Below are 27,146 nucleotides of genomic sequence, written 5' to 3' on the forward strand. Positions count from 1 at the left end.
GAAAAGAGCTGTGTCCCTACCTTAAAGGGGCCTGGACATCTAAAGCAAGGGCTGAGGGAGTGTCCTACTCGCCCCTCAACCTTCCCTGCCCGATTTCCAAGCTGCATCAGAGGAGGAATGTGCAAAAGGCCCCTCCTGCTGGAGCTTCCAGTATGGGCTCTGGGCTACAAGAGGAGTCTCGGAGGATGCAAAGCAATTCCAAGTCCTCCTCGCCCTTCCAGGGAACCAGGGAGGGCCTTTGCCTCCAGTCAGCTGCTGGGAGATGATGTGCAGATGAGGAGCTCCCAGGAAGGGAGGAAGAAGAGGCGGGGTTGAAGGAAGGATGGATTCTTGGCGCCCCGGCGGGGTGTGCCGCGTTCAGACCACCTCAGCCAGCAGCTTGCTTGGCTCCCGCCCTGCAGTCCTGGCGCTCCCGTCTCCACCGACGACCCCCTGAGGCCCCGAAGAAGAGGCCCTGACCCTTCCCCGTCTCAGAAGAGGGGGCCTTATCCTGTGCTGAATTTCTTCCTCAGTCGCTCAGGCTCCCCCCTGGCTTTCAACCGGCCACCATGACCGTCAAGTTGCGCTCGGGCTTCTACGTGGGCAAAAAGTCCGCCACGCTGCTGGCGCTGCTCTTGGCCGCGCTGCTTTTGGCGCTGCTGGTGCTGGCTATCCTGTACGGGCGCTGCGCGCAGGATTTGGAAGGGAGAGGCGACGAGGCGGCGGCGGCGGCGGCGCCCCCAGACGAGGCTCCCGCCAGCGCCGACCCCTCCGCGCGGCCGCCCGGCGCCTGGGACGCCTGGCGCCTGCCGGGGGACTTGGAGCCGGTGCACTACTCGCTGCTGCTGTGGCCGCACCTGGCGCCCGGCCTGCCCGAGCCGCGCACGCACTCGGGGCAGCTGAACCTCACCGTGCGGTGTCTCCGCGACACGGACGCGGTGCTGCTGCACAGCGTGGGGCTCGTCTACCAGCGCGCCGCCGTCTGGGGGCCCCTGATGGGCCCCGCCACCACCGCCAACGGCAGCAGCAGCAGCAGCGTCGGCGTGGCCGAGCTGTGGGAAGCGCCGCGGAACGAGTACGCGGTGCTGGAGTTGCGCGCGAACCTGAGCGCGGGCGCCCTCTACGAGCTGCAGCTCGCCTTCCGGGGCAAGATCCAGCACGAGCCGGAGCTCCACGGGCTCTTCGCGAGCACCTATAAGGACGAAGGAGAGAGCAGGTAGGTATGCGGTTCCGGGCTTGCTTCCCAGAACCCTCCAAGTGCCGAATTTGCAGAAGCTGTCCAGGTTTCTGGTTTGATCCCGGAACGTCCCGCTTTTCCTTAAAAGGTAAAGGGAGCCCTGACCATTAGGTCGAGTCGTGGCCGACTCTGGGGTTGCGGCGCTCATCTCGCTTTATTGGCCGAGGGAGCCGGCGTACAGCTGCCGGGTCATGTGGCCAGCAGGACTAAGCCGCTTCTGGCGAACCAGAGCAGCACATGGAAACGTTTACCTTACCGCCAGAGCGGTACCTATTTATCTACTTGCACTTTGATGTGCTTTCGAACTGCTAGGTTAGCAGGAGCAGGGACTGAGCAACAGGAACTCACCCCGTCACGGGGATTCGAACCGCCGACCTTCTGATCAGCAAGTCCTAAGCTCTGTGGTTTAACCCACAGCGCCACCCGCGTCCCCCGCTTTTCCTTAGGACGTCCCTATTTCCATCAGGGAAATGTTGGAGGGTATGGTAGGATGTCCTTGCTTTCATTGGAAGGTATGCAATTATGTGGCCCCCGAACCAAGGAGATAGGGAAGTATACAGCCTTTGGAAGACACCTGAAGGCAGCCCTGTATAGGAAAGTTTTAAAATGTTTAACATTTTATTAAGTTTTTATATATGTTGGAAGCCACCCTGAGTGGCTGGAACAACCCAGCCAGATAGGTGGCGTATTATTTTTATTATTATTATTATTATTGAATAGGACATCCTTATTTTCATCAGAGAAATGTTGGAGGGTATGCCTTACCCCTCTGATGGAACTAAAAGGGGAGAGTTGCATGGGAGGAAGCGTTAAACACTTTCCCTGAGCCTGAGGCACAGGCCTTCCGACTCAATTTGGAACAATGGTGGTGCCTGTTTATATTTGGTTATTTGCCCCAATGCCATTCCTTCTGTCTTCCAAGGAGGATGGGATCTCCAAGTGGTCTTGCATCCAGACACAGCGATGATTCTTGATCCAATGTGCATGACATGCCGACACCTTTTGCAGTAGAGCCTGGATATTTTTAAGCAGAGGTTGGATAGCCATCTTGTCATGGATGCTTGAGCTGAGATTTCTGCATTACAGGGGGTTGGACTAGATGACCCTTGGTGTGCCTTCCAACTCTAAAGTTCTGTGATTCTATTAGAGCAAATGGGGCACTGCTCCAGCAACCTCAGTCTGGCTTCAGCCCCAGGCCCCACCATCCTGCCTTCTTGCTTGCTGCCAGTGAGGGGGTTGTACTGCTTATTGCTTTCCTCCTTTTGCTTCTCCTCAGTCTCCAAATTGCTCTTATTGGACTTGTTGCAGGGAAGAGGAGGGGACCAACATGAGTTGGGTCTGCCTATCATTGGCTCTAACTGCCTATCACTGGATTCCTCCTACTTTTGAACCACCCTGCCTTCCACCAGCCCCACTGGACAACTGCAGTATTGGAGACAGGGGGGAATTATTATTATTATTATTATTATTATTATTAAATTAAATTTGTATACAGTGGTACCTCTGGTTACAAACGTAATTTGTTCCGGAGTCCATTCTTAACCTGAAACCGTTCTTAACCTGAGGTACTACTTTAGCTAATGGTGCCTGCTGCGCCGCCACCTCTTGATTTCTGTTCTCATCCTGAGGTAAAGTTCTTAACCCGAGGTACTATTTCTGGGTTAGCAGAGTCTGTTACCTGAAGTGTTTGTAACCCGAGGTGTTTGTAACCCGAGGTACCACTGTACTACCCTTCATGGACATGTTCATATCTGACACAATTGTGCAAGCAAGTGTAGTGATCTAGGATGAGAGTTTGAAACTTGAAAAAACACGTAACTTTAAAGAACTTTCCATATGGTAACTTCAGAATCCTGATTGCATTGCCATGCAATATGCTGACACTTCAGTTCCCTGAATTAACTTGAGTCCCTTTTCAGTGTTGTTTTGTGCTGTTGCCTGAAGGATGTGATTCTCCTGCAATGGTGCTCTAACAGGCTGCCTGTTCTCCTCTTCCTCACAGCTGTTCTGTCCTTCATAGCCCAGGCTTAGACTTTTTAAAGCAAACTCTGTACAATGATTTTTGGGAAGAATGGTCTAGTCTTGTCAGGAAAGCAGATTTAATTCACACTTCTTGTAAGCGAGGGGTGGACTTTCGTGATCTATGGAAATATAAGCAAGGCCAAAATTGGGCGCCCCAAAATGGATCTTCTTAATTATGGATCTTCTAAATCTTCCACCCCCTTGGCTTGGCATCCTGCATTGTCCTGCAGCATAAATAATCATTTCTACTTTGTCACTTACTCTTAAAGTCCAAGTGGGTATAAATGTGCTTATGTGGAAATACTAATATATATTGTGAGTCAACGTGAGCTATTTAACTTGAGAAGAGCATTTTTCTCAGTTTGGGGTGAAGGAGGCATTCAGTAGAACCGGTTAATTTCTCCCAACACACAGGAAAACAGAGAAACAAAAGGACTTCTGAGTCTGTCCCAATGTATATATTCCTTTACTAGAAGCCGAATACTCCTTCCCTGACAATGGCTAACCCAATAGCTTTCACTTCTTAAGCTGTTGGGTGTGCTTGTAACTTACCGTATTTTTCGCTCTATAACACGCACCCGACCATAACACGCACATAGTTTTTAGAGGAGGAAAACAAGAAAAAAAAATATTCTAAACGAAACAGTGGATGTATGATTTTTGTGGTTCATGCTGTGGCCACAGACATGTGATCTGACGGTGAGTTTGGGGTAGCCCAATGCAAAAATCCTGAGGATCCATGTGGATCCGTGCTTTGTAACCACGTTTTTGCACCACTGCGGCCCCAGGCAACAGTGGGTGTGTGATTTTTTTGGTGCAAGCTGTAGCCATGGACATGTTATGTGATCTGATGGTGAATTTGGGGTGACCCAGTGCAAAAATCCTGAGGATCCACGTGGATCTGTGCTTTGTAACCAAGTTTTAAGTGGGGAGGGAAGGAAAAGCACTCAAGGGACAAGGAACACGCGTGTGGTGGGTGGAGAAGGATGCTGTTAATAATGCAGAAGAGGGGTATAAGAGGAGAAGGCTCCTCTCCTCTCCCGCTTTGCTCCTTTAAAGGCTCTGCTTCTCTCCCTCCTCCCCGGCTTGCTGAAAAACTTTGCTGAAAAACTTTGCTGCTATTAAGCCAGCTGAGTGGGGAGGAGAGAGGGACAGAGAGCCTGCTTGCTTTAAAGGAGTAAAGCGGGAGAGGAGAGGAGCCGCTTACATGAGTCCGGAGCTGTTTTTTTCAGTGAGCCGGGGAGCTCACTAAATAGCAGCAAAGTTTTTCGCAAGCAGGCTCTCTGTCCCTCTCTCCTCCCCACTCAGCGGCTCTTCTCCCGCTTTGCTGTTTCAAAGCAAGCCACGGAGGAGGGAAGGAAGGGGAACCATGGATCCTCTGCTCACGACTGCAGCAGATCCCCCCGCCATCCGTAGGCATTCGTTCCATAACACGCACAGACATTTCCCCTCACTTTCTAGGAGGAAAAAAGTGAGTGTTATGGTGCAAAAAATACGGTATTTTAAAAACTGCACACAGCTCCAGGGATCAGGTTGTATAACTGCTCTTGCATACCACTAAGGTTGGGGTTGCATGTGGAAGTTTGTTTCCACACATATGACCGGATTGGGGCTATCTTATTTTATTTATTACATTTATAAATAACTACCCAGGGCAGTTTATACATAACTGATAAAACAACAAAAACTTCTAAAAACAATACCAATACAAATCCAGACTGGGATTTAAAAAAAACACCAAATCTCCATTTTTAAAAGTCTTGTTTAAATAAGAAATTAGATAGCCAGATAGACAGCAGAGATGGTGCCTGTCTAGTATTTAATGTGTGTGGGGGGGGATTAGAAAAAATAAAGGGCCCACACTAAAGGCCCAATTCCTCCTTATAATATGGTATCCACAGGAGGATTGAGGATATATGAGCTGAGGCAATCCTTTATGCATCCAGATCCCAGGCCAGGGGCTCCATGGGGGGGGGGGTAAAAAGTTTGAAGCAGCGGGCTGGGCCCCCTCAATATTTTGCTGCTGTAATGGCCTGCAACAGGCCCCACTGTGCCTACCCCCAGCCACAGCAGGCCCCATCAGGCCTTCCTGTGGGTGTGACGGGCCCCATCAGGCCCTCCTGTGGGTGCGACAGGCCCTGTCAGGCCTACCTGCAGCCACAGCGGGCCCTGTCAGGCCACCCCACCACCACGTAATGTCAAAGTTGGGTGGAACCCAGTGCGTGTGTCCCAGTAATAATAATGTAATAATTTATTATTTATACCCCGCCCATCTGGCTGGGTTTCCCCAGCCACTCTGGGCGGCTTCCAACAGAACACTAAAATACAATAACCTATTAAACATTAAAAGCTTCCCTAAACAGGACTGCCTTCAGATGTCTTCTAAAAGTTTGGTGGTTATTTTTCTCTTTGACATCTGGTGGGAGGGCGTTCCACAGGGCGGGTGCCACCACCGAGAAGGCTATTTCCCTGTAACTTGGCTTCTCGCAGCGAGGGAACTGCCAAAGGGCCCTCGGTGCTGAACCTCAGTGTTCCAGGCTGTACAGAGCTTTGTATACCAACCTCAGCCTGGGCCAGCCTCAAGGGCAGATTGCATTGAAGTAATCCCACAGGTTACCCTCTCATGAAAGACTGTTCATCCTGGTGCAGAAACCACAAAGCTGGTAAAAGGGATTCCCAGCCACCGAGGTCTCGTGGGCCTCTAATGACCGAGATGGATTCAGGAGCATCCCCCAGACTACGAGCTATTGACTTTAAACTTATTCGTATTCTCAATTTAGGTGGTTGGTCGCATCACACCTAGAACCGGCAGATGCCAGGAGGGTTTACCCATGCTTTGATGAACCTGCAATGAAAGCTACCTTTAACATCAGTATTATTCACCACCCAAGCTATAAAGTGCTTTCCAACATGCCGATTAAGGGTAAGTAAGGGAATGTGGGACTTTCTAATTGTGTGGTGGGACCCGATAGTAATGGCAGTGGTACTAGGATTATTAATATTGTTGCTATTATAGTTGCTGCAGCCAGGATTGGAAAAATCCCAGGTGCCCTGATCATCTAGGTGCCTAAAATTTTAGTGCTGGAACCTAGGAATCTGATGAAACCCCGGTTGGCCATGGCATTTTTTACACAGGAAACAAGAGTACAGCTTGACTATTAGATCTAACGGTCACTATATAGAAGGCACCCTTAGACTTCCATTCTGAACAGAGCAAATTTGCCATAATATTCAGTATTAATGCCTATAATAATTGTTCTTTTATAGATGTATCTGAGTATAAAGATGTGAATGAGAGCACATTGAGTACTTTGAGTAATGGGACTGCACTGATGAACTGGACTGTCACAACATTTGAAACAACACCAAAAATGTCCACATATGTCACTGCTTTTGCGGTCTGTAACTTTGATTATGTCACCACAGTGGAGAGGGGCAATGAGGTGAATAAGTCTGCTGAATTTATTATAGACTTTAGCAGCATATACTTGCATTTATGAGTGAATTATGTGTTGCGCAATATGCACTGATGTTTAAATTATGGTATAAAATTAAATGGTTTTTTAAAAAATAAATTGCATCCTGAAAACTAATATGCTACATCTACTCCCGTCTCCCACTTTGTCAATCTTATTCAGAACAGGGTTACTCCAGATCAGGTTTTGTTTAAGCACAGTACAACTAGATTCTTTAGTGGAGAAACATTAGTTTGTTAGAAGACTGCTTTCCACATGCCAGCCCACCTTTGGAATAGGGTTCTCTTACTAGAACATCGTTCACAACGTGTAGGCACTGCTGTCCCAGACTTGGTTTACCAGATGAATCAGATCTAGCTGGCGTGCTGGATGCTCCTCTCCCTCATCCCGTGCAGGCCATCTTTGAGAGGTGAGTGGGACCACCCACCTGTCAATCACCTAACATTAAGAGGGCAGGTGACTGATAGCTGTCAAAGTTCAAATGAGGTTGCTGTAACTATTAAATCAGTGATTACAGGGAACTCCTTAGAGATATGCTTTTAGCACCAGTCGGCTGACTGGTGCTGGGAGTTCTCCTTTAAAGATTTATTAAATTGATATAATCCTATTTAAAAGGCTGTCAGTCTGGGCCTTTATATCATCATAGAATCATAGTATTGGAAGAGATCTTGAGGGTCATCTGGTTCAAACCTCTGCAACGCAGGAATCTCAGCTAAAGCAGCCCACAGCCTCTCGTGGGACTCTGTCCCACTGTCTGTTTTACCCAAACTGCCCATGCAGATTTGTCTTGTCATCTGCAAAATGGGCAGAACAGTTTAGGATCTACACCAGTGTTTCCAAAACTCGTGTCTCCAGCTGTTTTTGGACTACAACTCCCATCATCCCTAGCTAGCAGGACCAGTAGTCAGGGATGATGGGAATTGTAAGTCCAAAAACCACTGGAGACCCAAGTTTGGGAAACACTGATCTACACTATGGGGGAAAGAGTAAGATGCTTGTGTTTCTGGGCTTTTCATTTTCCAAGGTCTTTATCAGTGCTTGTGTTGTCGCTAAGGAGGACAACCTTGTCTGTAGCAGACTACTGATTATATAAAGTTTCACTCATGAAGTCTCATATCTCTAACCATTAAGCAGCTAGTACTCCCATTTACCCAAATGTCTGATAATCCAAAATATTAACAGAATGCACCAATTCAGAAGGCTGCATTCCATTACCCCTTCTACAGAATTTTCCACCTGCCCATCAAGAGTCAGGCAGCATTCTGTGGCTGCTTAGCACACTCGTACCTTCTCACTTATTTAACTCAGTGCAGATTTTTAAGTTGATTGGTGACTGTCTGCATGTAATCCAGGTGATAAATGGTTCTTGCAAATTGTAGTCACGACAAACATTGTGTGGAGCAGACACACAATGCTTTTCAAGTGACTGCTTATGTAGTCCTGGATAACACAGAAATGAATTCATTGGTGTGTCGATTGTCAAATGTTTAACTGACATGGAGCATGCACAAACCTAGCAACCGTTTCCCTTTTCCTTTCATCCTGCAAACTCATCCTTTTGTTTGGAAGAATACATGGCACAACTGCATGCGGATGTGGGAGCAATTAAGCTTTTAAAGAACAAGACTTTCAGGGTGCATGATGTCATGGAAGAAAATGTGGTGGTCTGCAAAGGATAAGGCAACCTGAACAGAGGTCTAAAATGCAATGTAGTTTTAAGGAATTCTGCTAAATATCTGTTTTCTTTTTTCTGAAAGTCACTGTGCAAATTCATGGCCACTGAAGAAGGCTTAATGATATGAAACAGATTTTCATCACTTGTCCAAAATAACCATTTCTGTGCATATTCATAGATACGCATTTGGGCTCGGAAGGATGCAATTAAAAATGGATCTGCTGATTATGCTTTAAATATCACTGGACCAATCTTTTCATTTATGGAAGACTTACTTAACATCAGCTACCCTCTTTCAAAAACAGGTATTCTTGCTTGCTTCTTTTTTAAAAAGAAACAACCTCTTAAAATGTTTAAAACGGACAAAATTGTTTTTGCTTGGAATCATGTGATACGTCCCCGGAAATGCTTTTTTTCTTCTGACTTTGAATTAGAAATCCATACAGTGTTTGAGGAACAGCTGTTCTAAACAAAAGGCATAACATTTCTGTGACCCTGAAACTAACTGGTTTATTGTGGTCTGAGCTGTCCGAGACAGCCTACACCTTAGAATACACTATTTGTTTTATTGTATTTTTAAGACTTACACCCTGCTGTTCCATCTAAAATATCCCCGAAGTGGCCATCAACAGATAATAATAATAATAATAATAATAATAATAATAATAATTAGACATAATTATAATTTATTATTTATACCCCGCCCACTCTGGGCGGCTTCCATAGAAACCAAAAATACACTAAAATATCACACGTTAAAAACTAAATCTTCAGTTGAAAGCTTTGGTGGTGGGGCAGCTAAGAGAGATGTGGTGAGGGTGTGATATTAATGTCTCTCCCCAGCTCTCTGGTTGCCTCTGCTACTGCCTTTAGGAACCTGTGAGAAACCCAAGAGTAGAGGGCTGGTGCCTTCAGGAAGCCCACAAACAGGGCTTGAAGGCATCTGATTGGCCACACTGCACAAAGGTGGACCTGAGACCTGATTAAGCAGGTATCTTTTTATGTTCTTTTGTACGAATACTTCCTTGTTTTTTTGTTATTAAAAAACACAGAGCATGGAAAAAACCTACATGGGGGCGGGGTGGGGGGAAAGCTCCCAATAGTATTTACAGTCATACCTTGGGTTACAGACGCTTCAGGTTGCATTTTTTTGGGTTACGGACCATCGAAATCCAGAAGTACCGGAATGGGTTACTTCTGGGTTTTGGCAGTTGCGCATGCGCAGAAGTGCCAAATCGCACTTTGCGCATGCGCAGAAGCACTGAATCGCAACCTGCATCTGCGCAGATGCACCGCTGCAGGTTGCGAACGCTGCGGGTTGCGAATGTTCATCCCGCACGGATCACGTTCGCAACCCGAGCGTCCACTGTACTAGGTTTCTTTTCATGCCAATATTGTCAGCGACTGAAAATCTTGGGAAATGGCAGATTAAGCCAAGAGCACTCATGTAAACGTATGAATTGTGAAATTGTTAAAGCTTCTCCTTTTTCTCTTTATTTAAACCAATCTAGATCTGCTTGTGCTACCTGATATGGGAGCTGGTGCTATGGAACACTGGGGGCTAATGACTTTCCAGGAAATATCCATGTTGTATCACCCAGAAGATAAATTCTCACGCCAGAAGTATTGGATTTGCAAAATTATTTCCCATGAGATAGCACACCAGGCATGTGGTAAAATCTTCTGCACTTTAATCTATCTTAAAAACAAAGGTGTTATTTTCGAAGTAGCTGTAGCTGCAGTAGTGGCAATTTAATGTGAAAAGAAATCCTGAGAACTGCCAAGTGTCTGGAATCGGTCGTCAGGAGTACAGTTCCTGGGGAAGTGGAAGGCTCAAACAGCATATCACTGACTGAATACATTTTTAGAGTTTTATAGATAATTCCATAGAACTAACAAATAATAAAAGTGAACCCTGGCATGACCTTTAAAAAGCCCATAATCTATTTGGGTGTCTGTGTTGAGATTAACATAAACAATGTGGAGAGTTTTTTCAACAGACCGTTCACTGAAAAAAAGGTCACTGGTATATTGAGTACATTTACCGGTACTCACTTTTGCTTTCTTTCAGAGCCCTTAGATCATGTATGGGGGACCTTTGGGCCTTTGGATGTGGCTTAAATATGGCTCCCATGTAACCTGGCCATTGGCTATGCCTGCTGGTGCTGATCCAAGCAGTAGTTCAGCAGCATCTGAAGGGCCAAAGCTTCCCACGTATGACTTAGGTAAATGTTGCAGAAATGCAAGCAATTACTTGCACTTCTGCCAGCACACCAGAATTGTCCTTTTGACCTAAGAGGCTTCCTGTGGCACTATGCTGTTTAACAAGATGCCATTTAAGAGACCACAGCTAAAAGTAAGCCCCACTAAATAGCATTTTTGGGCCGCAAAAGAGAAGGGGTACAGTGCTAATGGCCCCTGCTCTAATTAGCAACACGGCTATAATCTAGTCCCAGTAGAAGTGTAGGAGGATAAGTGAAGCACACAAGAACCACCTTTCTGGTTCAGTTTATAGTGCATTTGTCCCAGCATTTTGCTTCCAATAGTGGACAGGAAGGAATATACAGGAGCTCATAAGCAAGACAGGAAAGTGGTGACCTCATATTGTTTGTCCCTATTACCTGATACTCAAGAGATTTTATTTTTTTTGCCTGCAAAATATGCCAGCAAATATGGAGGTTTAACTGTCATGGCTAGTCTCCATGAAGTTCCCAGTCATGTTAAAAAATAATTCATACATTTAGTGATTTCCATAAGTTCATTGTGCATTGTCCCTTTGAGCTTGCAGTTGGGCAGCTTGTAATAGATCCCATTCCTTGAAAGCTGAATGTAGTATGCAGCTATGGGTATGCAGTGCTTTTTTGTGATGGTACTCACTGATATGGAGTACCGGTACCTCATTTGTTTAAAGGGGGAGGGGGAAGGAAGTAACAAGGGGAAGCACAGAAGTGGGAGCAAGAAAGGAACAGCAGGTAACATTGTCACATTTGTTTAGCAACAGACTATTTTTTTGCTAAAAGCCTAAGAAGGAGTACTTAATGAAAGCATGTAAAATAAGATACTGGATCAAAACTTGATTGATTAGCATTTGCTCTACAAATCCGCAAACATATATCAGATTATTATAAACTTTAATACCAAACAAACCTTTTGACACTCCAGTATATGCTTCTGCTTATGTTGTTAAGCAAATCTAATTTTTCCTGTTGTGTTTCCTATTGACTTGTTTTTCTTTTCCTTATGAGTTAAGCGATAACAGTTTTATGTAAAGTGGTGTCTGAAAAAAGTGTTTGTAAACTGGGGGAACGCCATGCTTTACACGCTTTATCCTGACAAGATTAACGGGATGGTAAAGCATAAACATGCCTCTTTTAAATTAAAGTAGAAAAAGGATCAAGGGAGTGGGTGGGAAGGGTAAAAGACCAGACCCCAAATTGCTGCTTTTTTACATTTCAAGAGAAGTCTCCATTTCCATTTCAATAGAAGCCTCCATTAGTGCTTATAGGAACTCATCTGGAAATGCATATAGCAGTTGGCAGGGGGAAAGTTATGTAATTTTCTCAGTAGCAGGTCAGGCAAGGTGGCATTGCTCATCTGCCTTCCCAGTACTGAGCATCACTGCTGCTTCCTGAGAGGGGAGCTCCAGGGAGCTCAGGGTGATGCTGGAGATGCAGCAGAGCCAATCTGGTGCTTCCTGCTGCCGTGCCTGCACCGCACTCAGCTCCCCTGCACCTCTCAGGAACCAATAATAACACTCAGCGCTGGGAAGGCAGGTGAGTAGTGCAGCCTTGTCTTCCAGACCGTTATGACTCCCTCCTCATTCCACGTGGTTCTGCTGTTTAAAGACATACAAATTCATTGCATTCGCACACTTGAATGCATCACACTTAGAGAGAATTCTATTTGGTTATGTTATCAAATCCCAGAATGGATTTTTAGTACTTTAACTGCTGATTTCTATCTTTGTAGCTTTTCTAAAATGGCATCTTCCCAGTGCTTTTTTTCCTGGGAGTACGCATACCCCTAAACATTTTGTGAATCTAGGTTTGGCCTCATTGAGGGGCAGTATTTCAATATGAGTAGGAAAATGAGAGTACCCCTAAACATTTTTTTTTAGAAAAAAAGCACTGCATCTTCCTAAATTCATACAAACCTGTAAACATTATAGCATTCCTTTTTGATAACGTATGCCAATGTGAGACTATTAACTACAATGGTACCTTGGGTTACAAACACCTCAGGTTACAGACTCCGCTAACCTGGAAGTAGTACCTCGGGTTAAGAACTTTACTTTGGGATGAGAACAGAAATTGTGCGCCGGTGGCCTGGCGGCAGCCGGAGACCCTATTGCTAAAGTGGTACCTCAGGTCAAGAACAGTTTCAGGTTAAGAACGGACCTCCGGAACGAATTAAGTTCATAACCAGAGGTACCACTGTACACTCTTATGCCTGATGATTAGAAGAGCAGTTTGAAAACAATGCATTGAAAGACTCTCCTCTTCCTTCTATTTGAAGTGGTTTGGAAACCTAGTTACCATGAATTGGTGGAACGACATATGGCTTAACGAAGGATTTGCATCTTACTTGGAGCATCTCGGTACATATTACATAATGCCCACAATGCGTCTGGTAGGTGTGAACTATATCATCGTTTATATAAAGTTTATCCAAACTGTGGGATTGTTTTCAGTCCCTTGAAATTAATGGGATCTATGCTATGGTTCTTTCAGGTCTTAGAGGGCCCCAGTTTAGATCCAGTCTCAGCATTCTCTTTTCTGCTGCCTCCACCTACTTTCCTGCTTACATATGAGCCCCTATCCACACACTGAACTAGTACAGTCCACGCACAGATTTGCCACTTCATCTCACCTTTTTGAGAACTCATCCATTAGCTGTCCTAGCAGCCTTACAGTTCTCCATCAAGGTCAGTAAAGGTAAAGGGACCCCTGACTGTTAGGTCCAGTCACGGACGACTCTGGGGTTGCAGCGTTCATCTCGCTTTACTGGCCGAGGGAGCCGGCATTTGTCCACAGACAGCTTCCGGGTCATGTGGCCAACATGACTAAGCCGCTTCTGGCGAACCAGAGCAGCGCATGGAAACACCATTTGCCTTCCCGCTGTAGCGGTACCTATTTACTTGCACTTTGAGGTGGTTTCAAACTGCTAGGTTGGCAGGAGCAGGGACTGAACAATGGGAGCTCACCCCATTGCGGGGATTCGAACCACTGACCTTCTGATCAGCAAGCCCTAGGCTCTGTGGTTTACACCACATGGACACCCGCGTCCCAATCAAGGTCAGTAGGTGGCTCCAAATCCCTTAGCAGAATCCACTTTTTGAGTCCACGGCTCCCTTGACCAATTGCAGCACCCCTGTGGTTATGTCACCCCTTGTCTGCAGAGCTGGCAGCCTTTCACCCTTTTTCAAACACCCTCCCTTGTGGAGCGTCCCCTCATCTTCCTCCCCTCTCCTTGGAAGTCCTCTGGGCAGCCACTGTTGCCGCTCCTGGTCTCTGAGCTGCCCCCCCTGCCCCAAAGAGAAGTGCCTCCTCACACTGCTCCACAGGGGCCTGGAAAGAGGATGCCCCCAGCCTTAGCGGCCCAACAGAGACTGGCTGAAGGTGAATGTGAGGTCAGCAGTGTGGTGTAGTGGTTAAGAGCGGTAGTCTCGTAATCTGGGGAACCAGGTTCGCGTCTCCGCTCCTCCACATGCAGCTGCTGGGTGACCTTGGGCCAGTCACACTTCTTTGAAGTCTCTCAGCCCCACTCACCTCACAGAGTGTTTGTTGTGGGGGAGGAAGGGAAAGGAGAATGTTAGCCGCTTTGAGACTCCTGAAGGGGAGTGAAAGGCGGGATATCAAATCCAAACTCTTCTTCTTCTTACCTTGAGAGGCAGCGGCAGGTGTGGCCAGTCCTGCCAGGCACTCAGCTCCCAGGCAGGCTTTGCCCACAACAAGCACAAGAAAGGCCAGCGCAGTGCCTGCCTGCCTGCCCAGCTTCCCACTTGTCTATCCATTCGCAACAGTAAGGGCTGACGGACTGGCTGGCTGGGCTCCCTTGCCTGCTTGCTTGCTTACTCCAAGGCCACCTCAGCTCCTGGCAACTAGCACCCCCTGGCCAGAGGCACCATTCACTTGGGAAGCACATTGTAGCCAGGGCTGCTGCAACAAACAGCTGTGCAAGCCTCTGGTAGGCAGAGATGCGAGAAGGCATTAGAGGAGGGAGGGAAGGAAAGAGGGACAGAGGTCAGTGTTGCCTGTGGCACCACTGATCATCATTCAAGGCATCCTAGGGTGCCACGGCACACTGGTTGAAAAACAGCTGCCCTAGCTAATAATCATGCCTTGTATACTAGGTCAAAGCTGTCTTCTACTGCTCTTTTGCGCTATGGTAATACTATAAACCATAGGTATTCTTTTTGTTGAAATTTTGTGCTATGTATTACTGAACTGATTCGCACTAATTATCTGTTGTTGTTTAGTCGTTTAGTTGTGTCCGACTCTTTGTGACCCCATGGACCAGAGCACGCCAGACTCTGTAATGCAATGCTACATTATCTGTAGCGGATGGTAATTAAAATTAGGACATGATACTTTCACATGCTGGCATTCCACAAATTGACTTTCTGCGATAAGAATTTCAGCCAAATACAGATTTTCTTGAAAGGGGTTATGAATGCAATGACTTGAACGAAGGTTTTTAAATAGGAAGCCTATTAAATGTTTTAGGAATTAAGTATAATTCTCAAAATAACTTAAAATGTGGTCTTTTATTTTTAGGTAAACATTGCTATTTTATGGTTATTTTCAGGACAACATCTTTAGTTACGAAGTGGTTCAACCTGTCTTGCACATGGATAATGAACTACAAAATCAGTCTTTATCAGACACAGGTGAAAGACAAGAATCGGGTGCATTACTTAAACTGTTTGGTTTAATAACATACAAGAAGGTAAAAACAAAATTTGTAAGCAGTATATTAAAGGATTTTATCGGTCACATGATTTGAAAAGTTAATATGAAATTGTCACTTTTTCATAACATGAGAAAGGGAATTCTCTGCCTCCATTGAATTGAATGGTAAAGCCTTTATGACAGTTTTCCCCAAGCTGGTACCTTCTATGTGTTTTGAACCAACACTCCTGTTGCCCCCAAACTGTTTAGCCAATGATCTGGAATGATAGGAGGGTACCAGGTTTGAGAAGGCTTCCTGCTGCATTTGAAGTGGAGTCTGTATATCAAATAGCAGTGTACAGTGGGGGGGGGGGCAGACGAGTGGCTCCTATGCACAGTTATGTTGGGGCAAGCCCCACTGAGAACAATGGCATTTACTTCAAAGGAAGCATGTATAGGATCACACTGTAAGTTAGGTCCATTCCTTTCAATCGGTCTGTTCTGAATAAGGCTTTGTTGAATACCACCCCATGTTCCCTTCACCTGTGAGGAGACACAATATGTGCCCACATATCTAGAACTGGAGAGGGTTTTTAAGGAAGAGAATGACTGCCCGACAGGTTTGATGTGGTCAGCAAACTTCATCATTGAATGCCACAAGTGCCTTTTTATTCTCCAGTCTGTTACTTCTGATTTGTGAATTCGGATCAATGTGGCTGTTAGGCTGTGTGAGATATTTTTACTCTTCTTTGTATCATTTGTGAAAATTACCTTAGTAATTATATATGCCCATCCTAAATAAAGCATTCTGTGGCAAAATAGCCACTCACAAGATTCCATATAAAGCCATATAACAGTGTGAGATATACAAAATCTCATCACTTGGAGATGCAGGGAATCATTTTGAAGAAACTGTGTAATATAAAAAGACTCTATATGGTTTTGCTGCAACATTCACACAGCTACCCATCTGAAAACGCCCCCACAACAATCAATATATTTAATAAAACTACTGATTTGAATGTAATGTTGGTAGATTAATGTCTTGAGTTTCATGACTTGCAAAGTCTCATCATTCTAAATACATAAAGATAAATCATCTATATCTATATCTATCTTTCTCTCTCTTAGGGGGCTGCCATCATCCGGATGCTGTCCAACTTTGTGACTGAAAGGCTTTTAATGAAAGCACTTAATGTGAGTTTCAAAAACAACTTTACCAACAGTTGGATTCTCGACGACTATTCAAAATGTGTTGTCACTGTGAATTGACTAATTATACTTGTTTAATTACAGTCGTACCTGAATGCATTTTCATTTTCAAATGCCAACCAGGATGATCTGTGGAATCACATTCAAAAGGTGATTAAAACCATTAGTGTTTTCGCTGCTGCTCTTGGAATATCCAGTGTGGGGGCATTCTTGGTCCTGTCCTGAAAGGCCTTCGAAGCAGGGCTGTGCATGGCCTCTCAATAAGAACTGAGACCCAATCTGGCACTTTGTGTTGGCCCCAGGTCAATGTGGGGCCTAACTGATCCTTATCCAGATGCCAAATCAATTTAGGGGCTAGCTCTAATGCTTAATTAGGGTTTTTCATCCTAGTTTAAACATGTGGTCAGGAGAGGGCTGGGAGATGAATGACCTGTTTGACTCTGCCTGATGTGGTGTTCAGGATTCAGCTAAAACCAGTGCACAACACTAGTTTGAACCAACGGTGCTGAACTTAGTGTTCAGATGCTCTGCTAGTTTGGGCTCAGCAGCACCAAAACAGCAATACGTTCTGCGTTAAGCCTCTTTGACGTGTTTCCAAGTCAGGTCTTTCCCTGAGCAGCAGCTCATTTTTTTGATCTGATAGTTCAGGTGTGGGGAACCTTTGGCTCTCCAGATGTTGGAACTACAACTTTCATCAGCCCCAGTAGGCACGTCAGGGATGCTGCAGTTCAGCAACATCTGGAAGGCCAAACGTACCCACATCTATGATAGCTTATGTCTGGTACGTGATATTACCTTGCAGGCAGTGGTTAATAGCCCATTTAACACACACAAAAGTCTATATGAATCTCAGTACATTTATATATCTGTAGTTGTCTATAGTCCTTTCCGCCACCATCTGTGGGCAGTCATGTGCCCTCAGTCAGCAAAGCATGGATGTGTCAGAAAGCAGTGTGTGAAGTGCAAACTAATCCCACATGAAAAGTTTCTACTTACTGTATTTTTTGCTCCATAAGACGCACCCGACCATAAGACGCACCTAGTTTTTAGAGGAGGAAAGGGGGAAAGCCCCGTTTTTTGGGGGGATCAGCTCACAGTTGTGCAGCTTCATTTGCAAAGGGGAAAAGCCCCCTTTTTTGAGGATCAGCTCAAAGTTGTGCAGCTTCTTTTGCAAAGGGGAAAAATCCTGTTTTTATGGGGTTCAACTCACAGTTCTGCAGCTTCTTTAAGAAAGGAAAGGGAGCCGTTTCTACAGTTTCCAGACAGATAATCTAATCAGCCAGTCACATGTCACTGGGGAAACAAACAGCCTTCATCTGCAGAACATTCAACAATGGAGGCCTGGGCAAGGGGGCAGGGCCAGAAAGGGAGCCAGCGATCACCCACACATTCACTCCATAAGATGCACAGACATTTCCCTTTACTTTTTAGGAGGAAAAAAGTACGTTTTATGGAGTGAAAAATACGGTAATAAAGACTTGGGAAATAAAGTAGGTGGAGAAAAAGCCCCCACCCCACTTCAAGAACTGCTTAGATCAGGCATCCTATACATAATTGACAGTTTCATCACCCAGGCCCAATCACAAATTAGTATGGTAATTGGCTTCACTAGGACAAGTTGCTCTGGCAAATTTGGAGCTCAACAGGAGCCTTTCATCCCTCTTGGACCAGGCTTTACCTCCCAGGCTCCCGTCCCTTCCTGAAGAGTAGAGAGCCTTAAAGTGGTAGTCCTTTGGCCTGAAGTCTAATACTCTGAGGGCTTTGTGTGTTACCTGTATTTGCAAGGAGATACCAGTGACCTAATAGCCTATGATGTGAAGAGACCAGTCACTCAGTCTTGCTTGGGTGGTACTGTCTCTGGACGTCTGTTTGAGGGATTCTGTTTCTTGAGGCTCCTGGCTGAAAGGGTTCAGCTCCACTCCAGAGTCAGGGACTGGGTCAGGGATCAGCAATCCCACATCTTGCACTGCTCAGCCCCCTGATCCAACGGGATCTTCTTCTCCGAGTTGGACAACTCGTTGCTGCTTGAGTTGGGTAATGGCAACCTTACTTATGAAAACTGATCTGTAAAGTTCGCCCCCCGCTCCATATGAGCTATTAAATGTTTAAGAATGCTGGATTTTACTTGTGTATGAACTAGCAAATAGTACCTGGAAAACCTGCTGTTAGTACAAGTAGAAACATTTATGTGAAATTAAATAAACCAAACTGTTTTCTAATCCAGACTTTTCTTGAAGGTAGTAGATGAACAGAATGACCTCCAGTTGCCGGCGCCAATAAAAGTTATAATGGACTCATGGACCTGCCAACATGGCTTGCCACTCCTAACAGTAAATCTGACCACTGGGAACATCAGTCAGGAACAGTTTTATTCTAAAAAAGGAACAAACAAGACCAAGTATGCCTAATTTAGGACAATTGTTTTAATTTTGATTTCATAAAGTACTTTGGTATATATTTGAATAGTAGGTAACTCTTTTCTTCTGATAATCTTCTATTTTTGCCTGAACTATAATTAGCCACATCTTCTGACTCTGCAAATTATGTTTTGCACTTTCCTTCCAAAGTAGACATTGAAATCCACCTTGGATGTCAACATGAATTATGGGGTTGTGCCAAAAAGGAGATGTGAAACATGCACGTGGGGGGGGGGGAGGGAAATGCAACCCTAGAGCTAATTTCTGATCCTCCACACTGTGGTTTGAATGATCATCTGAAATGGGCCGTTGTATTGTTTTTGTTCTCTATTAAGAGCTCTCAGTAGTATGCTGTAAACAGCTTTGAGGTTTTTCTTAAAAATATAAAGCGGTATAGAAACTAAATAAATAGTTGCATTTTGTCAAAGCACTGTTGATTCTCTTCACTTTAAACTGAAAGGCTTTTACTGGTGTCAAATATATGATATGTGTGCTGCCCCAAGTGTCGTGCACACACAAGGTTTCCATAACTCCTATGATCTCAGATTTTGTGTCAGGATCACCTGGCATTTAATGCAAGATGCATCTTTTGGCTGATGTGGGAAAAATGGTGTGCATAAATGCGGCACACCTGGAACCTTGGGACTGTAATTTCTGGGTTCAGTTTTCTGGGCTTCCAGGACCAACCGTATTCATGTGAAGGCAATTTATTTTAACTGTTTTTATACCAAATTTTAAATTGTAACCTGTCCAGGGATCTGCTGGTGGAGGGTGAATAATAAATTTGATGAAAATTATGATGATGAAAGTCAGATGTGCTTAACAGTGCTTGCTTCTATATGGATTGTTCCCACTACATGAAAGCACATGGCACAGAAATCCATGAGACTTGCTTGCAAGTAAATCCAAGGGCAAGTCCCGGTTCGGAGTGGACCCGTGTGCACAACTGTGGCTTCCCAGTTATTAGTTATGGAAAGTGAAGGTTTCTCATGCATATACAAAGCTTGACTTTCCAAATCTCATTGTGCTGGTGCTGGGGGCTAACCGAGAGGCAAGGTCCGAGTCCAGTCCGAGGTCAATGGTGCGGTATGGAGGCAGTCCGTCAGAGCTGTCGCTGGGTCCAAGGCGGGGAGTCGGATGGGGTCAGGAACTCTGGCAGAAGAGCAGGACAGGGTGCAGGCAGGATCAGGCTAGCAACAATGTTGCTCCCGCAACCTGGGACTGGGGCTGACTGGCTTTTATCTGCCCTGAGGCATAGGGCAGCCCCGGTCCACAAGTGACTCGCCTCTCCTGGCCTGGAGGCGAGCACTCCTCCTGCAGGAACTTAGTTCCCTCCGCCTCTTCCCTGAGCCTCTGCAGCTCAGGAGAGGCTGGAGGGTTACTGGACCCAGAGGCAACCTCCTCTTTCCCTGACGGGGCTGAGAGTGGAGCACCTGCAGGCAATGGGTCCTCTATCACCTCAGGGGCCAGAGCAGACTCAGCTGGTGCCTGCACCTGAGGATCCAGCACAGGTGAGGACCCTTCAGGCTCAGGCCCCAGCCCCGGCTCAGCTGGTTCTGGAGGCGGGGACTCCTGTGCAGGCTGGGATTCCTCAGGTTCAGCCTCTGAGTCTGAATCCCAGGCCATCACACTCATGGAAGTTGGAATTGGGGTCTGAGAAAGTTAGTGTAGCTTGAATCAAAACTCACACCAAAACTCAAGTTCCAGAGTAAGCTCCTCTTGCTCATGCCCAATATGATTAAAGTGAGTATTCTTTAGGTGCTGATGCAATTTGAAATGCACATTTAAAACGATAAAGAAGTTAAAAGGAAAGGCTGAGAGAACTAGATTTTTTTCCAGAAAACATTTCCTAAATGTAAGTTATTTGATTGCATTTGAACCATTTATTTACTTAGGTTCAATAAATAATCATGTGTTTTTGTCCTTAATGAAGCAACATGTGGACGATTCCCATTTCTTGGTTAAGAAACGGAACTGTACAACCTTTGGCATGGCTTGATAAGAGCAGCAGTAAGTAATTTTCTCTCTCTCTGAATTTAAGAAAGCCTCTACAGTATTTGCAAAACACAATCTTGAAAACAGGCTAAAAGCATATTAAGAGCAATTCAAATAGCAGGGAGAAGGGGAACAAAATGCCAAATCTAGAGCTCTGCTGGGTTTGTGGCAGTAGGAAAAGAGGAGAATGTTTTCCCCTCCCCTCCCTTGCCAGTCTGGTTCAGGGGCTGGCATATTTTCTCACCACTAATGCTGGTGGAATAGGAACACTTTAGATCCATCACATTCAAGCACTCCCCAGCACATTCCCATTTTGCTTCTGCTGACATTGGAGCCTCAACATGGTTAGGAAAAGAGACACAAGTTTCTGCAGCAGCTGGGGGGGGGGGCTTTGTGATGCAGTGAGGAAGCACTGGTTTTAATAATCATACTCCCATCTCTTTTGGGATATACTAGCTATATTTCAGGAACTTGCTGTCTGGTGCATCAGTTTAAGATGCAGTCATAGTCCTGCAGTGTACTGTACTTCATCTTGTATTGATGTTTGGTGGGGATCGTTAACAACAACAACAACACATTATTTATATGCCGCCCAGCTGACTCGGTTGCCCCAGCCATTCTGGCCGGCTTCCAACAAATTAAAACACAGTAAGGCATCAAGCATTAAAAACTTCCCTATACAGGGCAGCCTTCAGATGTCTTCTAAAAGTCCAATAGTTGTTTATTTCATTGACATCTGGTGGGAGGATGTTCCACAGGGTGGGAGCCACTACCGAGAAGGTCCTTTGCCTGGTTCCCAGGGATTTTTTTGTTTTTTGTTTTGCTTTTTTTGTGCATTGTAGGAAGCACATTTGTGTATTTTCATATGTTTTATCTTACCTTAGAAATGAGCCCACAGTCTTCACATGCCTACAAAGACCATTAAATTGATGCTAACTTTGTTTCCTTCATGCCACCTGCAGAAATATTTCCAGAAATGAAGATATCAGATTCAGAACATGATTGGATTATTTTAAATGTGAACTGGACTGGCTACTATAGAGTTAATTATGACCAGAAGTCTTGGAGAAGACTGGCCAAAGTGCTTGAAAGAAACCCAAAGGTAAGGTAATGATTATTATATAGTCATGTGAGCTTTTATGTCAAGACAACCTCCTTTTTTGTGTGGGGCGTTCAGCTTCTTTTTATATGCGGAGAATCACCTTTTTCTTTTACCACTGGTGATTCACCTTCTAAATGCTGCCACCAAATATTTGTACTATATATATATTACCAATGCCTTTAATTATATTCCAGTAGCTGTGTTAATTTAGACATGATATAAAAATATGTCTGGCTGGTTTTGTAATTAAATAAAAGTAACAATATATTCTTTATTTAATATCAACTATACATATATGATGTAACTTCCCTACATTATTTGTGTATGTATGCTAACTGAAGTTTGCTTATCCAGCTAGGGATTGGCTGATTGTCCTGCCTGTTAATATTAGGCAGACACCTTTGCTGTACTGTTTTTGCTACCCCCAATTTTTTTTTGTTTAGTCAAATCTACCCAAACTCTTAATTTTATTTAGTATATCTGTTATAAAACTTCAGATTTTTAAAAATATTTTGATATATTTTATGCCTACTTTAAGATTTTATTTTAATCGTATTTTGTTATGAAAATTTTACATTTTTTAAATGTAATTCCTTTGCTTGAGTGCTATGTAAACTTTGTTAAGTAAATGAAATCAATGTCCCAGTTCCAAATGTGCAATATCTCACATTACATTCATCTTGGAATAATTGAGAACCATTTCAATTAAAAGTATGCATGAGCTTGACTTCGGGTGCTGCAGATTCTTGTGAATATCTTGAAATGCAGTAGACGTATTTAATGAACTGTTTGGATCTTTTGAACACGTAGATGCTCTTTTGCAGGCCATTCCTTCTGTAAGCAGATTCCAACTGTTCGGAGATGCCTTTGAGCTGCGATGGTAAGCATACCTCCCAAAGACAGGTTTTTGCTATATTTGTAAATGAGCTCCATACTTTTCCCACTTCTGCCTGCTTCTTTACACACACACACACACACACACACACACACACACACACCCCTTCTTCTGCACCACCTTTTGCTTTGAGAGTGCAGGGTGCTTACCACAAAAGAGTTAAGGGGAACGTGGACATGGATAATGTAGTCCTACGTTAGGCTGCTGCAGTTTCCCCAGTTCCTTAGAATAGCCTCACCAGCTATGATGATCACAGCTGCAAATTCAGCGAAAGAGCTCCGCACCTTCCTTTCCCCTTGGCTTACTCCAGTGATGGCTAAACTTGTCCCTCCAGCTGTTTTGGGACTACAATTCCCACCATCCCTGACCAAAGGTCCTGTTTGCTAGGGATGATGGGAGTTGTAGTCCCAAAAAAGCTGGAGGGCCAAGTTTGGCCATCACTGGCTTACTCCCTCAACCAGTGTAAATGCACAAACAGATTAGCTGCTGGAAAAGGAGTGGGAAACCTTTTGGTTCCATGAGTCCTGGGATTCGGTCGACAGGCCCTGATACAGGAGCAGGGTCTCTTTCTGGTGTGCCTTGACTTCAGCCACTTGGGAAAGGGGAGCAGGGATGCTGGCTTCTCCCCACCCTAACCTCACAGCGGAACAGAGTTTCAGTGGAGACTGGGGAGGGCTATGGATCGCCAAGGGGGAACAGCAGCGTAGCAACCCCCCGCCGGCACCTGGGGTGGACCAGTGCAGTATTGTAGCCTGAAGCTAGGCGGACCCGCCCATTCCAGAGGAGTGCTTGTTTGAAATCCCATCATTGTCACAAAGCCAAATTTTGCAACTGAGCATGCTATGCCTTGTCTTTAAAAACTTGACAGGCAGTGCATGGAGACTGTTGGTACATCTTGGTTGCTTCTGTGCAGTCCTGAGCATCTTGTGTCCACTGCCAAGCCTGTACCATTATGTGCTGGAATAAAGATCTCTTTCTTTACCTATATGCAGCAACTGTTGTCTGCATGTATTGGGCATGAGGCATGACACATTTTGACCTGGTGGGCCAGATATTTCTCTTGCCCCACCACCATTCTGTGGGCCAATTCTGACTGGTGAGTGGGATCACCCAACTGCCAATCATCTGAGGTCATAATGATGCCTGGCGATTGACAAGCGGTGGTCCCACCTCTCTCTCAAAGTTGGCCTATAGGGCTGGGGGGAGATAGTGACAAAACAGGATAGAGTTCTCTGCGCATTCGCTGACGGCAGCCGGTGGGTGTCAGTCCTGCTTTCTGCAGGGTTTTGGTGTGTGAGAACCAAGCCGGATTGAACCCTCTGTGTATCAGCTTTCTGCAGGGATCAGCTGTGTATCTGCCTGCCCCACACCTGATGTCAGGTGGTTAGGGAGCAATGACCTTGCAGACCAAGTTTGTCCCATGGGCCAGAGGTTCCCACAGATTTAGAATCACAGACTAGTAGAGTTGGAAGGAACCATGAGGCTCATCTAGTTCAACTCCCTGCAAATGCAGGAATCTTCCGCCCAACGCGGGGCTCAAATCTGCGACCCTGAGTCTCATGCTCTACCGACTGAGCTTCCCTACCCCTGTGCTACAGTACACATGCCTATGGATTCTGGCAATATTGATGCAGCGTTACAGTAGAGTAGAGGAATAATTAGTTCAAATTTTTGACTGAAAAATATTTCTTCTAGAAGCAGAGCTTTGACTTGAAAATAAAAGAAATGTTTGGGGTTTATTTATAACTCAGGATCTTTGTCCATAAATCTGAAATCTGGGCTTGCTAGGACTCAGGCTAACAGCTTGGCTTCCTTAGCCTGTTACGGTTTCCCCTTCACTAAGGTGTACACTGAACATAATGAAGGCCTGCCCTATTTGTCTCCCAAATATATAATTTGCAGCACACTTTTAAGCTGCTTACTCAGAAGCAAGTTCGACACAGCAGACTCTGTGGTGTGCTTAGAATTACCGTATTTTTTGCACCATAACACTCACTTTTTTCCTCCTAAAAAGTAAGGGGAAATGTCTGTGCGTGTTATGGAGGGAATGCCTACAGGTGGCATGCCTACGGATTTTCCTCCTCTAAAAGCTACATGTGTGTTATGGTCGGGTGCGTGTTATAGAGCGAAAAATACGGTAGAACCTTACTCATAGAGGCTTTTGCCTGTGCAGCCAGCAGCCGATCACATAGCGAGTTCTCATAGACAACTTTGATCCTGCACTCCAAACATGTGCTTCCTGGTCTGCCTCTAGCCTGTGTCTTGCTCCTGCCCTCTCTTTGCTCCAGTTCTGAGTCCAGCCCACCTGGCCTCCCTTCTCCAGCCTCAACCTGCTTCCTGACTCTGCTTCCAGCTCCGCTTCCTCCTCCTATAAATTGCCTGCCTGGAATATCACCATTCAATAATATTTGAACTGTGAGTATATATACACTGCTGTCTGCTGCACCCAATTCTGCTGGGACTTCCCTCCATTTGAGTCCTGACACGCAAACCATTAAAGTTGGGGTCATAATGCCAGCGACACGATTACCACATTAGTTATACTGTGTGGGGTGCAGCACTGTATAGGAAGTGATTTGGGTTATGAAGCTTCCCTTGCTGTTGTGTGATTTCAGATATGTCAGTGTAGACCCTTCATGTGGGAAGCTGCTTCCCCACGAAGTTTCTCCCATTGCATTGCTGTCACTTAAGTTGCTTAGCAATTTAAGATTGTGCTTGAATCTGATTGATTTCACTTGGATTCAAGCTAAAATAACATTGCGTGCCCAGGCGGAGACCCCCTAACTCCAAGAGACCACCAGAAGGAATAATGACTTGTGACAACGTGTTAGGGAATTAAAAATTGGCCACAACTTTATTAAACCTTTCAGATGCAGGAAGACCTCGGCTTAGGCATTGGGTGTGTATCCCTCCCAGCCCCACAGCCGGTGGAACTGGGGCTCCTCAAGGTGAATGGAATATAGGAAGGTGCACTGCAAGACGCTTGTGTACGCAGGCAGCCCACCCCATATCCGCTCAACGCAGGGGAGTTCATTGACAATCTTTCAATGTGTGGCCAGTGACTCCCTTTTCATAAACCCCTTTAAGAGGGGACCCTGGAATCTTCATCGCGGGTGTGTGTGTGTGTGTGTGTGAGTCACCACTCCCCCCCCCCATTTAGGGAAGATAGATCAAAGGATTCCTCCCAAGGCCTCAAACCGCCAAAGTTGTGACAATTGCTATGGGGAAGGCAAAACCTGCCAATGCAGGGAAATTCCTTCCCAGATCTTCAACAGCAACCATCAAAAGACCATAGCAGCGCCCGCTGAACAGGAAGGAAAATGGTTAACCAGCAAACAAGCATTAAACAAAGGGAGGGGTGGGTGGGTGAAGCTCTGGAGCCAACTGCATGGTTGCTGCTGGCTCCGCCTCCTATTTATGCAACTGGCCCCGCCTCCGCACGATGCTGATAGGTTAAGTGGGGTTTGGCGGGAACCCCCAGCTGGTGAGTCCCACGTGGCCCCAGGGGTGCTGTGTGCGGTCCCGCAAAGGGCGCCCACAAAGGGAGGTGTGAGCACTCATTCCCTGGAAACCACCCATAGACCTCGGGGCCTGGGGATTTTCTCAGCTCTGGTTGCCCATTGAAGCTTTTTAAACTTTCACTTCCTATAACTGACAACTGTGAAGCTACATATGTGCAAATGGCCCCACTTTGAATCACGGCTTCACATTCGCCAGATCATGGCCTTTGCATGGAAGCAAGTTCCGTGGATTTCAGTAGAATCTGCTTTCATGTAAAGGACTCTTTGCATATCATTTCTGAATGGAGACACTTCAGCTTGTAAACAACCCAGCATTCCCCTAGCACAGGGGTAGGCAACCTAAGGCCCGCGGGCTGGATGTGGCCCAATCGCCTTCTCAATCCAGCCCACAGACGGTCCAGGAATCAGCGTGTTTTTACATGAGTAGAATGTGTCCTTTTATTTAAAATGCATCTCTGGGTTATTTGTGGGGCCTGCCTGGTATTTTTACATGAGTAGAATGTGTGCTTTTATTTAAAATGCATCTCTGGGTTATTGATGGGGCATAGGAATTCGTTCACCCCCCCCCATATAGTCCGGCCCACCACATGGTCTGAGGGACGTTGGACCGGCCCACGGCTGAAAAAGGTTGCTGACCCCTTCCCTAGCAGAATATTCTTTTGTGAGTTCTCTTTAAAGTATTTCAAGAGCAGACCATTTATTTGCTTGTAATCATTGTCTAATAA

At 45.5% G+C, this 27,146-nt stretch overlaps 1 protein-coding gene and 1 long non-coding RNA gene across 2 annotated transcripts in view; both read left to right on the top strand.

Annotated features, from left to right (window-relative positions):
- The first annotated feature begins 89 nt into the window (after positions 1 to 89).
- Positions 90 to 27,146, top strand: part of LVRN (laeverin) — a 36,052-nt gene continuing 8,995 nt past the window's right edge. Inside the window, exons 1-13 of the mRNA XM_080972424.1 lie at positions 90 to 1,195; positions 6,019 to 6,161; positions 6,506 to 6,681; positions 8,568 to 8,694; positions 9,901 to 10,055; positions 12,905 to 13,018; positions 15,197 to 15,337; positions 16,411 to 16,476; positions 16,576 to 16,641; positions 18,729 to 18,889; positions 20,842 to 20,918; positions 21,866 to 22,005; positions 22,830 to 22,885. Of these exons, the coding sequence (XP_080828550.1) occupies positions 549 to 1,195; positions 6,019 to 6,161; positions 6,506 to 6,681; positions 8,568 to 8,694; positions 9,901 to 10,055; positions 12,905 to 13,018; positions 15,197 to 15,337; positions 16,411 to 16,476; positions 16,576 to 16,641; positions 18,729 to 18,889; positions 20,842 to 20,918; positions 21,866 to 22,005; positions 22,830 to 22,885 (2,069 nt within the window). The 5' untranslated portion in view covers positions 90 to 548. The remainder of the gene's footprint in view (positions 1,196 to 6,018; positions 6,162 to 6,505; positions 6,682 to 8,567; positions 8,695 to 9,900; positions 10,056 to 12,904; positions 13,019 to 15,196; positions 15,338 to 16,410; positions 16,477 to 16,575; positions 16,642 to 18,728; positions 18,890 to 20,841; positions 20,919 to 21,865; positions 22,006 to 22,829; positions 22,886 to 27,146) is intronic.
- On the top strand, positions 23,281 to 25,153 carry LOC308458575. The gene is made up of 2 exons (XR_013977572.1): positions 23,281 to 24,280; positions 25,074 to 25,153. It is a non-coding gene; the product is annotated as an uncharacterized lncRNA (long non-coding RNA).

The sequence above is a fragment of the Podarcis pityusensis genome, assembly GCF_964106645.2.
Source record: "Podarcis pityusensis genome assembly, chromosome: 11".
Classification (NCBI taxonomy): domain Eukaryota; kingdom Metazoa; phylum Chordata; class Lepidosauria; order Squamata; family Lacertidae; genus Podarcis; species Podarcis pityusensis.